The 13,218-nt window shown below is 41.7% G+C and overlaps 1 protein-coding gene across 4 annotated transcripts in view; it reads left to right on the top strand.

The window, feature by feature from the left end:
• The window catches only part of LOC109924766 (cleavage stimulation factor subunit 2-like), a 65,669-nt gene that overhangs the window by 35,487 nt on the left and 16,964 nt on the right, over window positions 1-13,218 (top strand). For 2 of the 4 annotated variants that reach the window (XM_048604874.1, XM_048604873.1), the window contains 2 exons: window positions 1,906-2,198; window positions 8,217-8,357. In XM_048604874.1, coding sequence (XP_048460831.1) covers window positions 1,906-2,198; window positions 8,217-8,357 — 434 coding nt within the window. The remainder of the gene's footprint in view (window positions 1-1,905; window positions 2,199-8,216; window positions 8,358-13,218) is intronic. The other 2 variants (XM_048604877.1, XM_048604876.1) reach the window with 1 other exon arrangement.

Below are 13,218 nucleotides of genomic sequence, written 5' to 3'. Positions count from 1 at the left end.
TTGTATAGCCAACACATTCATTCAGGTATATTTCTCGTTCTTTAATCTTCCTCTTAATGGTAGGTTATATAACAATTCCCCTTAGAGTTCAATGAACATATCCTGTCTGTCATCTACTGTAAATTATGAAGTGGTGTTGTCAGTTCTTCAACTCTTTTCAAAATGTTACTGTAAATCTCAATGTATTTGTTGCAAAAGTCACTGTTGAATTTTTAGTATTTAACGATGGGCAATAAATGCTGGCCTTGTTTTAAACACCAGTATCCATATGGTGAATTAGTCAGTAAAAGACTTCCAGAAATTTACAAAGACTTACAGTACAAACCTGTGGTATAGCACAAACGTAAATTTTCACAGTTACTTTCTGGATTCTGTCCCTATCCAGAAACCAATGCACAACTAGGTCAGAAAGCAGCACTATTTTTCATTTTAGGATATTTCCAATTAACCTGTTCAGAGATGTTATTACAAATCCCTGGAACAGGTGGGACTTGAACCCAGGCCTACTGACCTAGAGGTAAGGACACTACCACTGGGCCACAGAGTCCCCTCCTTTCATTTTAGATATTTTCTAATCACCTGTTCAGAGATGATGTGAGCAGGTGGGGCTTGAACCTGGACTCCTGGCTCAGAGGTAGGGAAATGACTGCTGTGCCACAAGTCCCCATTTTGTTCATTACCACCTAATTGCCTAATTAAGACTCAGTACTTAATTTTATTTTCTAATCAATGAGTTCAGAGATGTTATAACTCCACTCTGGAGCATGTATGATATGAACCTGGGCTCCTCGGTCCATGGCTAGGGACACTACCACTGAGCCACAAGACGGCCCAAGTCTAATCAACTTGTTCAGGAATGTAAATACACGTTTCCAGAAGAAATGGGACTTGAACCTGGGCCGCCTTCTTAGAATCCCTACAGTGTGGAAGCAGACCATTTGGTCCATTGAGTCCATGCTGATCTTTTGAAGAGCATCCCATCCAGGCCCACCCACTTACCATATCCTGTATCCCTGCACATCCCCTGGACACAATGGGCAATTTAACATATCCAATGCACCAAACCTGCACATCTTTCAACTGTGGGAGGAAACCGGAGCACCCAGAGGAAACCCATACAGACACAGTGGGAGGGGAGGATATGCAAACTGCACACAGACAGTTGCCCATGGGTTGAATCAAAACTGGATCTCTGGTGCTGTGAGGCGGTAGTGCTAACCGTTCAGAAGTAGGGACATTACCACTGCACAACAAGAACTTTTTTTTTTTAATTAACCTGTTCAGAGATGTTACTGTACACTTCTGGAGCAGGTGGGATGTGAACCTGGACTTCCCACTTCAGGGATAGGGTCATACCACTATGCCACTAGAGGGCATTAACTGAGTATCTAATCTATTTTTCTCATCAACCTATTCAGAAATGTTATTCCACACCTCTGGAGGAGGTGGGATGAACGTGGGCCTCCCAGTTAAATGGTATGGACACTGCCACTGCATTAAAACCGTGCCCTAACTCAGCACTTTTTTTTATTCAACCTAATTTTTTAATCAACCTGTTCAGAGGTGTTATTGCACACCTCTGGAGCAGTTGGAACTTGAAATTGGGCCTCCCGGTCCAAGGGTATCACTGTGCCACAAGAGGGCTCCTAATTCAGTACTTAATTACGAAATTCGAATGAGCATCACGTGCTCTCAGTCAACTTTGGAGCTGATCTATTGATCCTTAAAGTGACCTGTGTTTCTAACTCTGATGGGCTTTGCCAGCAATACCCCCAACCCGTGAAAAAAATGATTCCTGTGTCCCAGATTGTACTCCCACTGCATCACTATGTTATTGGCATACATCATTTTTATATTGCCTATCATTATTGAGTCTACGGATAATTTTGTTTTTCTGTTTTTCAGAGGATATATTGGTCCCCCGCATCAAGGCCCACCCATGCACCATGTGCCTAGTCATGATGGCAGAGGACCTCCTGACATGAGGAATGCCCATGAGCCACGAGGAATGCAACATGACATGAGAGCAGGGCCAATGGGAGAACAGAGAGGACCCATTGGTGAACAGAGGGGCCCAATGGGTGAGCCACGTGGGCCAATGGGAGAACCAAGAGGACCAATGGGAGATCCAAGAGGGATGATGGGCGATCCAAGAGGTCCAATGATGGACCAGAGAGGACCTCCTCATGAATCTAGAGGCAAGTTAGTGCTTAACTGAAAAATTAGGATCGTTTGGAAATAGCACTTGTGACTAAATGGAATCAGTTGAAGTTTTCCTGATTTGTTTTTTAACTATTTTCAAATTATCTATATTTGACTTTAATGCTTTGACTCAATTTGAAAAGTTCGCTCGAGAGTAATAACATATTACAGTGCACTTGGTATTATAATTAAAAATGCATCACCATGTGTGTCAATAATCAGTTTGAAATGCTTCAACTACATGTGAACATCACAACTGGCAGTTGCATATGTATATTGTGTCTGATAATTGCCGCTGACATTTTAGCATATCATGGCATTTAAAAAATACTGGCTGTTTTGAGGCCTCAAACATGTTTTTAATATTCCTCTCCTCAATATTCAGCTGTAAGAAATACTCCTAACATTTGTGTAGTTGTGAGTTCTAGGTTTGCCGGTGCGTCATCCTGACTGTTTGCTTATGAGTTGGGAGTGTGATATGGATGTGGTGGCGAAGAAGGAAGGAGAAAGGCTGACTATATCGATGTTATTCTACAGCATGCCTTCAGCATAGCGATCACTCTTCAGTGACCTAGAGGCACTTGCAGTGCAGAATGATAATTTACTACAAAGCAGAGTTGTTTATTTTACTGAATGAAGTGTGGAGAGAGAAGAACCATTATGCATTTGTGGGTTGGGAAGAGTGTAGTCTTAAAAGAACGCAAAATGAAAGGGTGCTTCTGTGACCAACGTTCTGTCAACAAATTACTCTATTTCAGTGATAGACAACTTGGGAACCTTTAGAGAGGTCTGTCAATGATTAAATGTTCAGAGTACATGCCAGTGGTATCAAGCAGAAAATTATTTCTGTTTTATCAATAACAAACATTGTGAAAATAGTAACGCAACATGAAAGTTAACATCATTCAATGTTTTAACTGTCAAATTGTGATTTAGACTGTTGATAAGTTACCTAGTCACTGAGTATGCAGTTTTTCATTTATGACTGTACATAGGAACGACACTGTGCACTACACTTTAAGGAAGAAAATCAGCGCCAATGAGAAAGTGCAGAGATAATTTTTGAAATTTGCACCAGGATTTGAAGATTTTAGTTGCATGGTGAAAAACTAAGGTTGTTCTCCTTAGAATGGAAAAGAATAGTGAAGACTTCACAGATCATGGATAGTTTTGATTGTATAAGTGACATACAGGCATGAGAGGCTGTAACAGAGGACCAAACTTTGGTGATTGGAAAAATAATTGCGAGGTAACATCTAAAACAAATTTAAGCAGTGAATTGGAATGTGCCAGCTGAAATGATTTCTGAACCAGTTTCAGTGAAACGCATCAAAAAGGAATTGGATAAACATATGAAGGGGAAATAATTTTAGGTCTTTGGGAACGAACAAGGGAGTGGGAATAAAGTTTCCAATAGGTACGGTTACCTCATATCATATCATGCTCTGATTCTGTACAGTTTGGAGAATTCATCTCTTGTCAATCTTGAATCAGTCTTCTGAAGGCATCAATACAGAGGTGCTAATTAAACTTCAGGTTCATTCTGAGAGAAGGCAATATGGTTGGAACTGGAGCTTTTTTTAAAGTGAGACAGTGAACCAAGCCATATCTTTTCTCTTAGGATGACTGTAAAACATACCTATGATATTATTTTATAGAAGAGCAAGGGACTTCTCCATTGTGTTCTCAGTAACAACACAAAACTAGTTATCTAGTCATTCCACTCAGGTGGGAGTTGGCTGTTAGGCTTCTCAAACTGCAGCATTGACTACACTTAAAATGCATTTCCTTAGGTTTAAATGCTGTGGGATCATTTGAGCGTGAACATTGCCACATAAGTGCATGTTCTTTCTGTACATTGTAGGGGGTTTTATGGCATATATTCACATTGAATGATATTGAACAGTAATACACAAGTTGAAAGGTTGGATGAGAGAGGCCAAGGGGGAATGTGAAGAAGATGCTTTGTGACTACTCGGCAATCCCCCACCCCCCGAATTTAATAATATGCTTGTTTTTCTAGTGGAGATTCATATTCTTTATGCTAATTTATTATGAACCTGATCATTCAGTTATGATCTGTATTCACCATGAGTGAATTGAAAGGAATTAGTTATTTGTGTCTGAACTGACTGACAGTCTTCACCGCATAGGTCAAAAAAGCCCACCATGATTGGAAGATACTTGTTCTGAAATTACATTTATGCATATAGATTGAGAGGCATTCAAACATAACACTTAATAAAAACTAAAAACCGAAAGAACTGCGGATGCTGTACATCAGGAACAAAAACAGAAGTTGCTGGAAACTCAGCAGGTCTAGCAGCATCTGTGAAGAAAAAGATCAGTGTTAACGTTTCAGGTGGGGTGACTGATGGTAACTGGGAAAACGTCAGTTTATATGCAGAAAATAGGGAGGGGTGTGGGGTAGGGAGTAAACAATAGGATAGAACCTGAAGAGACAGAAGAGCAGTTGGATAGACAAAGGAGTTGATAACGATCTGGCGATGAGGGTGAATTGTTGTTAATGGGGACTGTTAGTGACTAACAATAGGTGGTGTGTAATGGCAAGCTATGTGATAACAAGGCCTGGTGTGTGAGGTAGAGGGCTAACACATGGGAGAGTTTAGGCCCTAAAATTATTGAACTCGATATTGAGTCCGGAGGGTTGCAGGGTCCCCAAGCGGAAAATGAGCTTGCGTTGAGCTTCACTGGAATACTGCAGCAAGCCAGAGACAGAGATGTTGATCAGGGGAACAGGGTGGTGCGTTAAACTGGCAGGCAACAGGTAGTTCAGGGTCTTTTTTGCGAGCAGAACGTGGATGTTCTGTGAAGCAGTCACCCAGTCTGCGCTTCGTTTCCACAATGTTTCCCCAGGAGACCACATTGTAAGCAACAAATGCAGTAGACTAGATTGTGGAAATTGCAGGTGAACTGTTGCTTCACCCGGAAGGTATGTTTGAGCCCTTGGATACGGAGGAGAGAGGAGGTAAATGGGCAGGTGTTGCACCTTCGCTGGTTGCAGGGGAAGGTGCCGTGAGGCTGTGGGGAGGTGTTGGGGCTGAAGGAAGAGTGGACTAGGGTGTCCCGGAGGGAATGGTCCCTGTGGAAGGCGGACAAGGGAGGGGAGGGGTATATGTGTTGGTGGTGTCGTCTTACCAGAAGTGGTGGAACTGGTATCTGATGACTTCTGGATGTGGATGCTGGTGGGGTGGTAGGTAAGAACAAGGGGAACACTGTTGTAGTTGTGGGAGGGAAAAGAAGGGGTGAGGGCGAAAGTGCGGGAGATCAGTTGGAACCAATTGAGGGCCATGTAGCTAGCGGTGCTGGGGAATCCTCAGTTGAGGAAGAACGTAGACATTTCAGAGGCTCTCTTGTCAAAGTTGGCCTCATCCGAACACTCCGCAGCTTCCTGGACTATACATCCTCACACCCTGCTTCCTGTCAATACTCCATCCCCTCTCTCAGTTCCTCCTTCTCTGTCAGAACAGTTGGCAGGTTCCAGCTGCTGCCTCTTTACCATAGACGTGCAATTCCTTTACACGTCCATTCCCCACCAGGAGGGTCTTAGGGCTCTCTGCTTCTTCCTGGAGCAAAGACCTGAACCGTCCCCACCCACCACCACCCTCCTCTGCTTGGCCGAGCTCGTCCTCACCCTCAACAACTTCTCTTTTAACTCCTCTCATTTTCTTCAGATCAGAGGGGTGGCCATGGGTATCCGCATAGGCCCCAGTTATGCCTGTCTCTTTGTGGGGTACATGGAACATTCCTTGTTTCAGTCCTATTGTGGCCCCCGCCCACAACTCTTTCTCCGATTATATCGATGATATCATTGTTGCAGCTTCCCCCTCTCATCTGGTACTGGAAAAATTCATCAATTTCACTTCCAATTTTCACCCTGCTCTCACTTTCACCTGGTCTATCTCTCTGACTCTTCCCTTCCCTTCCTTGACATCTGTTTCCGGATGGGGATAGACTGGCCTCTAATATCTACTATAAACCCACTCGCAGAGCTACCCGGACTGTACACCCTCACACCCTGCTTCCTGTAAAGACTCCATCCCATCCTGTAAAGACTCCATCCCATCCTGTAAAGTCACCCTGGTCCACTCTTCCTACACTTCCCCAAACAGCCCTATGGCACCTTCCCCTGCAACCGGCAAAGGGCAACACCTGCCCATTTACATCCTCCCTCCCCACTTCCAGGTGAAGCAACAGTTCACCTGCATTTCCCAGAATCTAGTCTACTTCATTCGTTGCTCACAGTGTGGTCTCCTGTACATTGGGGAAACGCAACGCAGACTGGGTGACCGCTTCGCAGAACATCCACGTTCTGCTCGCAAAAAAGACCCTGAGCTACCTGTTGCCTGCCACTTTAACACACCACCCTGTTTCCTGACCAACATCTTTGTCTCAGGCTTGCTGCAGAGTTCCAGCGAAGCTCAACGCAAGCTGGAAGAACAACACCTCATTTTCCGCTTGGGGACCCTGCAGCCTTCCAGACTCAATATCAAGTTCAATAATTTTAGGGCCTAAACTCTTCCCATGTGTTAGCCCCCTATCCCCCACACCAGGCCTTGTTATCACAGCCTGCCATTACACACCATCTGTTGTTAGTCACTAACAGTCTCCATTAACATCTATTCACCCTCATCGCCAGATCGTTATCAACTCCTTTGTCTATCCAAGTGCTCCTCTGTCTCTTCAGGCTGTATCCTATTGTTTACTCCCTATCCCATCCCCCTCCCTATTTTCTGCATCTAAACCGATATTTTCCCAGCTACCATCAGTTCTGACGAAGGGCCACTAAACATAACACTTGTCTGAATTGAAGTCTTCATGTTTACATAACTCCTGATCGTCAAAGACAAGAAAGAAAGATAACCTGGGTATTTTTCTTAGGAATTATTCATTAATAGGCTTTCTGACATCAGCAATAATGTCTCTCAGACTAGCAAGTTTCTTAGGATTTTAGAAGCATTTTGGAAATTGCTTTCTCTCCTGCTGTAGTCACGTTTTGCTAGGAAAACTTTTAAAGCTTTTATTCCATACTGAATCCAGACAGCAATTTTTCATATTGCAAGCCTTTATGCTGAGTGTCAGATAACTGCTCAGCCATAAGCATGCGTCACAAATTAACTGGATCCTGTCGATGTTTGAACTTCATATCTGTAGACTTCCAGCACAAATCAGTGGATTATAGGTAGAAATGGAATGGCTGATTTCTCAGTTGGAAGGAGAGAAAAAGAACTATATAGCCAATTGTATAACTTTCCCTTCCCAGCTGAGATCATCACACACCATAAGTAGAACGTTGGAAATTCCTCCTGTTTGACAATGTTATAATTAGCATAAGAGATGTTCAGTCGGAAATTACCTTCTTTTTGGCTATTTGAGAAACCCTTTTACAACAGTTGTAAAGTAGAAACTAATATTCACTCAACAATTTACAAAATCTGAATTTAAATTATGATGGAACTCAATATGGTATGAACATTTAGTGAATTATTATCTGTCCCTTTTTCTCTAGAATCAAGGTGGCCACTGGCATATATCTGGTACCATGATTAAAAGGGAAACCATGAATGTTGGAAATCAGTAGCAAAAAACAAAAAAAAATTTAGAGCAGGCTTGAACAAAACATCATGTAAAACATTATCCTGTTGTTCTGTTTGAGATCCCTGAAGTAGCTTTTTTTTGTACTTGATGACCAGGCTGTGATTTCAGTGTCGTTTATAAAGTTAACAAATTGTTAGTTGCTTGAAGATATTTATATCACTGTCATCTTAAAAGTTATCATAGCAGATCCATATTATCCAAACTGTAACTAGTGGCCTTTCTACCCTGGAAGGAAAGGGACAATTGCCACAAAAGTTCATAAGTTGATGTTAATAAGGAAGATTGAAACCTTAGAAATGAAGCTTCTTAGTGCCTTGATGCTTGCTTTGTGTACTTTTGTGTTTTTTTTCCATCTTTTCTCTCCCTGCCATCATTAGTAGTTATTTGCCTCCTAGGTTCATTTGATCCCCGCAGTATTCCAACTCATGATCCTCGATCTGGACCTCAGCATGATCCTCGCTCCCAACCTCCTCCTGCTCAGCAAGACCCTCGTGGAGGGTCTTACCCGAACACGCATCAACCAAATGCACCCATGGGTGAGGAATACCTAGTCCATCTGCACTCTTACACTAGGTTGGCTCACAGTGTCTAGATATGGTGTCTTTTTGCAAATGCTGCTGAAGGGTTTAATTCCAGGTCTTGACAGAATCACCAAAGATCTACAGGGTGGGAGAACATTGAGCTACATGCCTTTAACCATACATTCCTGAAGCAAATAAATACCAATTCTGTAGGTTTATGATACTTAACAAAACATGAACAGTGGACATTCCTTCCTCAATGCCGGGATTATTTCATATGCCAATATATGTTTTGAGTCTTAACCTTTATTTAACTAGAAAGTGACCCTACCAGTACTTGGAATAATGTAGTGTATGCTTCACAATACACTATAGAGACAATTGACCAGTTAGCCACCTCTTCAAAGGGTTAAAATTTAAAAAGTGTAAGCCCAGTATCCAAAATATAGGAAGTCCTAACAAATGGCACTTCGAAGCACAAAGCAAGATTTTTCAATTTTTTCCTTGAAGCTCACTGCTGCCCCTCCTTGTATCCATCCTCTTATGTGGACACTGAACTGATCTTGGCTTCCAACATTTCAGCCATTAGTATTTCAGAATTCTTCTCTTTGGAGGACTGTTAACTACAGTGATATAATGCTGTGCAGTAGAAAGCTCAAATTCAGGCAGACCGAGAAATACTTAGAATCTTCACTTTCGGCTACAGCAAACCTATTAGACCCATTGGCAAAATTCATGATCTTTATATGGCCCATCATTGTGACACTGGGTCTGTGACCTTTTTAGAATGGGTCTGATGCTGTGAGCCATCCTGTGATCCCTTTAACTGCAGTTATTTTATTGTGAGGCTGTTCTTGTACTAGTAAGTTGTACTTTAATATTTTTTAAACCAAACTTGTTTAATTTCAAATATTTAAGCAATTTTAGTTTAAACAGTTTCAGTGCATCTTCTAAATTAATGAGATTAATAACTTTAATTAGTGATGTGCGCTTTATGTGTTAAGATATAGATATATTGCTGTTCACATAAGGAACTGAAGATTCGTTTTAACACTGTTACATTATACTGTAGAATAGTTTGTACAATATGTTTGTGGTATGCCTGTACAGTTTGGCTTCTTTTATTTTTGAAAGCTGTGGTGTAGATACTGCAAAACATGTTAGTATTTAGTATCTGATGTTTCTCTTAGCCTTTAAGATTTCCACAATGGTTGTTTAATACCAAGTTACATCTACGTCTAATTGATGTAGATTTGGATATTTTGCCTCCGAAGCAGATACAGTGGTAAATAGAGACCTTTAGGCATGCTTTAAAAAAAATTACTTTGGCAAAAAGAAAAGTTGCTAAAATAGTGATAAATAAAACTGGCCCAAACTCATTCCTGAGCATGATAGATTTTGCATTTGAGGTTTGAATTTCATATGCTGTTATTAATTTATTTTTGTTACCGTCAATTCTGTTATCGGTGACTTTAGTCCATTTGCTGTCACTGGACGTAACATCTGTCAAGCACCTTTTTTTTATCTTGTGCGTGAGATACGGATATTGCTGACAATGCCCATTTCTGATAGCTTTTGAGAAGATGATGATCTTAAATGCCTACAATCCTCATGAGGTCGGTACCCCACAGTGTGGTTTGATAGTGAGTTCCAGGATCTTGACTTAGAATGAAGATATATTTCCAGGCCAGAATAGTGTTGGACATGCAGAGGACTTTTCAGGTTGCAATGTTCTAATGTGGCAAAGGTTGCGCATTTAGAAGGTGCTGTCAAAAAAAGCCTCCTTCAGTTGCTGAAAGACTTACTGTAGTTATTACACACTGCACTGGCAGTACACTGATGAAAGAAGTGAAAATTTAGTGGTATATTGGCAAGTGAACTGTTTCGTCATGAATGGTGTCAAGTTTTTTGAGTGATGTTGAAATTGTAATCATTCAGGCAAGTGGAAAGTGTTTATTCACATAGCTGACTTCTGTGTTGTAGATGGCTTTTAGGACAATCTAGGCAGAATACCCAGTTTCTCACTTGTATTTGTAGCGGCATTTGTGTGCTTGATCCAGTTTCTAAGATCAATGGTGACTCTTTAAGATGTTGACTGGGTGTGGAATCTGTGATGACCAAGCTATCGAATGTTGTGGGAAAGTGGTGAGACAGTCATCTGTCTCATTCCCTTGCATTTTGCAGCATGAATGTTACTTTCCATTCATTAGCCGAAACCTGAACATTGACGAGGTATTGCTGCATTCTAACATGGAATGCTTTTAAAACTGAGGAGTTGCAAATGGAATAAACACTGTAATCATCAGCAGAAGTTCCCAGTCTTCACCTTACGTTAGAGTGAAGGTTGTTGGTGAATGAACAAATGATGGTTGGATCTGGAATGCTGCTGTAAGATGATTGGCCTCCTAATAGTCACAAACATCTTCCATTGTGCTGTGTATGACTCCGTCAAATGAAGAGTTTTCCCCTGATTCCTATTGACTTTAATTTTATATGAGCTGCTTAATGCCACACTGCTGTTTCATGTTGACAGCAGTCACCTACCTCACCTCTTGATTTCAACTCTTTGAGCATGTTTGTATCTCATCAATAATGAGGTCTGTAACTGCATGGCCCTGGTGCAAACCAAGCTAAGCATTGATAAACATGTTATTTAGAAGTGCTGTTGTTAGATCTGTTGATGGCTTCCATTGCACTGCTGATACTTCACAGTAGTTTGATGAGATGGTTATTGGCTGGTTGGGTTTGATCTACATTTTGTGGACAAGATATTTCCAGGAATTTCTTAATTTCAGGTGGAGTCAAATGGAACTGGCTGAAAACTGATGTCAGTGAAAGTGAGGAACTAGGGAGGAGACTGAAATGATCAGCTGCAAAAGGGGGTTGAAACATTTTCTGCCTTTGAGCTGAGCTCAGTCATCATTGATGAGGATGTTCAAGGAACATCCTCCTCCCATTCAATGCTTGATTGTCCACCAGTGTTCATGAGTGGATGTAGGTTAATAGAGTTTAATAGGTTAGATGCTAGGGAGAGATGGTGGAGTACAATGTCACTTGACTAGTAAACCATAGGCACAGGCTAATGTTCTGGAGCTATGGCTTGAAATTCCACTAGGCAGCTGCAATATTATTAGCCTCTTTAACCTGCTCTTGTAGCCACACTATATTTGTATGCTGGAACCAGTTAAGTTTCTGGTGACCCTCAGGATGTTGATATTGGGAGATTCAATCCTGCTAATGGAAGAGGCAGTGGTTAAATTGTCTGTTATTGGAGATGATCATTGCCTGACATTTGTGTGGCGCAAAAGTTACTTATTTTAATCAACCTGTTCAGCATGCTTTGACACACTTCTGCGGCAAGTGGAACTTGAACCTGGATCTTCAGGCTCAGGGGTAGGGATACCGTTGTGATGCATACTTTGTTTAAAGTCTCTGAAATAGATTAACCTTCTAAAACCAAGTTACTGACAACTGGGAACATGCCTCAGCTAGTAATATATGATGAGGTTGAAACTAAATTCCGTGACTAGAACTTGGGTAACGCTCCTCTGAGGTGTGAAAGAGGTGCAGTTTTAGATTTAGACTCAAGTGAATGGAAGGATTCTGTTTGCTGTATTTAATGAAGAGCAAGGAATTTGCTTAGTTTTCTAACCATCATTCTTCCTCAAACAGCAACACCAGAGATGAATTAACTGCTTGGTCAACTGATTGCTATTTGCTATTTGTAGAACCTTGCCTTTTGCAATTGACCTCTGAGTTTGCCTGCAAACTAACTGAAAGTATAAAGACTGTTGTAATTTCTGTCCTTTCTCTCACTGTACTGAATATTAGTTTTATAAAGTCATACAGCACGGAAACAGACCCTTCTGTCCAACCTGCCCATGCCAACCATAATCACAAACTAAACTAGTCCCACCTGCCGGCTCTTGGCTCATATCTCTCCAAACATTTGCTATTCATGTACTTATCTAAATATCTTTTAAATGTTGTAACTGCAGCCACTGCTCCCACTTTCTCTGGAAGTTCATTCCACACAGTGTAAAACAAAAAAAATTGCCCCCATGTCATCTTTAAATCTTTCTCCTCTCACCGAATAAAAATATGTCCCCTAGTCTTGAAATCCCCCACCCTAGGGAAAAGACACCTGCTGTTCACCTTATCTGTACCCCTCATGGCTTTATAAACCTCTATAAGGTCACCCCTCAACTTCCCACGCTTCAGCGAAAAAAGTCCCAGCCTGTCCAGCCTCTCCTTATAACTCAAACCCTCCATTCCTGGCAGCAATGTGGTAAATCTTTTCTGAACCTTCTCCAGCTTAATAATATCCTTCCTTTAACAGGCCACCAGAAATGGACATAGTACTCCAGAAGAGGCCTCACCAACATCCTATACAACCTCAATATGACAGCCCAACTCTGAGACTCAAAAGATCTGAGCAATGAAAGCAAGTGTGATAAATGTCTTCTTAACCACCTTACCTACTTGTGTTGCAAACTTCAATTAATTATGTACGTGACCCCCACCCACCTCCCACCCCACCCTCAGTGCCTCTGTTAGAACATAAGAACTAGGAGCAGGAGTAGGCCATCTGGCCCCTCGAGCCTGCCCCGCCATTTAATAAGATCATGGCTGATCTTTTTGAGACTCAGCTCCACTTACCCGCCCACTCACCATAACCCTTAATTCCTTTACTGTTCAAAAATTTATCTAGCCTTGCCTTAAAAACATTCAGCGAGGTAGCTTCAACCGCTTCACTGGGCAGGGAATTCCACAGATTCACAACCCTTTGGGTGAAGAAGTTCCTCCTGACCTCAGTCCTACATCTGCTTCCCTTTATTTTGAGGCGATGCCCTCTAGTCCTAGTTTCACCTGCTAG

This window comes from Rhincodon typus, chromosome 14, assembly GCF_021869965.1.
Source record: "Rhincodon typus isolate 14 chromosome 14, sRhiTyp1.1, whole genome shotgun sequence".
NCBI classification, from domain to species: Eukaryota; Metazoa; Chordata; class Chondrichthyes; order Orectolobiformes; family Rhincodontidae; genus Rhincodon; species Rhincodon typus.
Note: the sequence above shows the minus strand (reverse complement) of the source record. Positions and strands in the feature narration are given on the sequence as shown.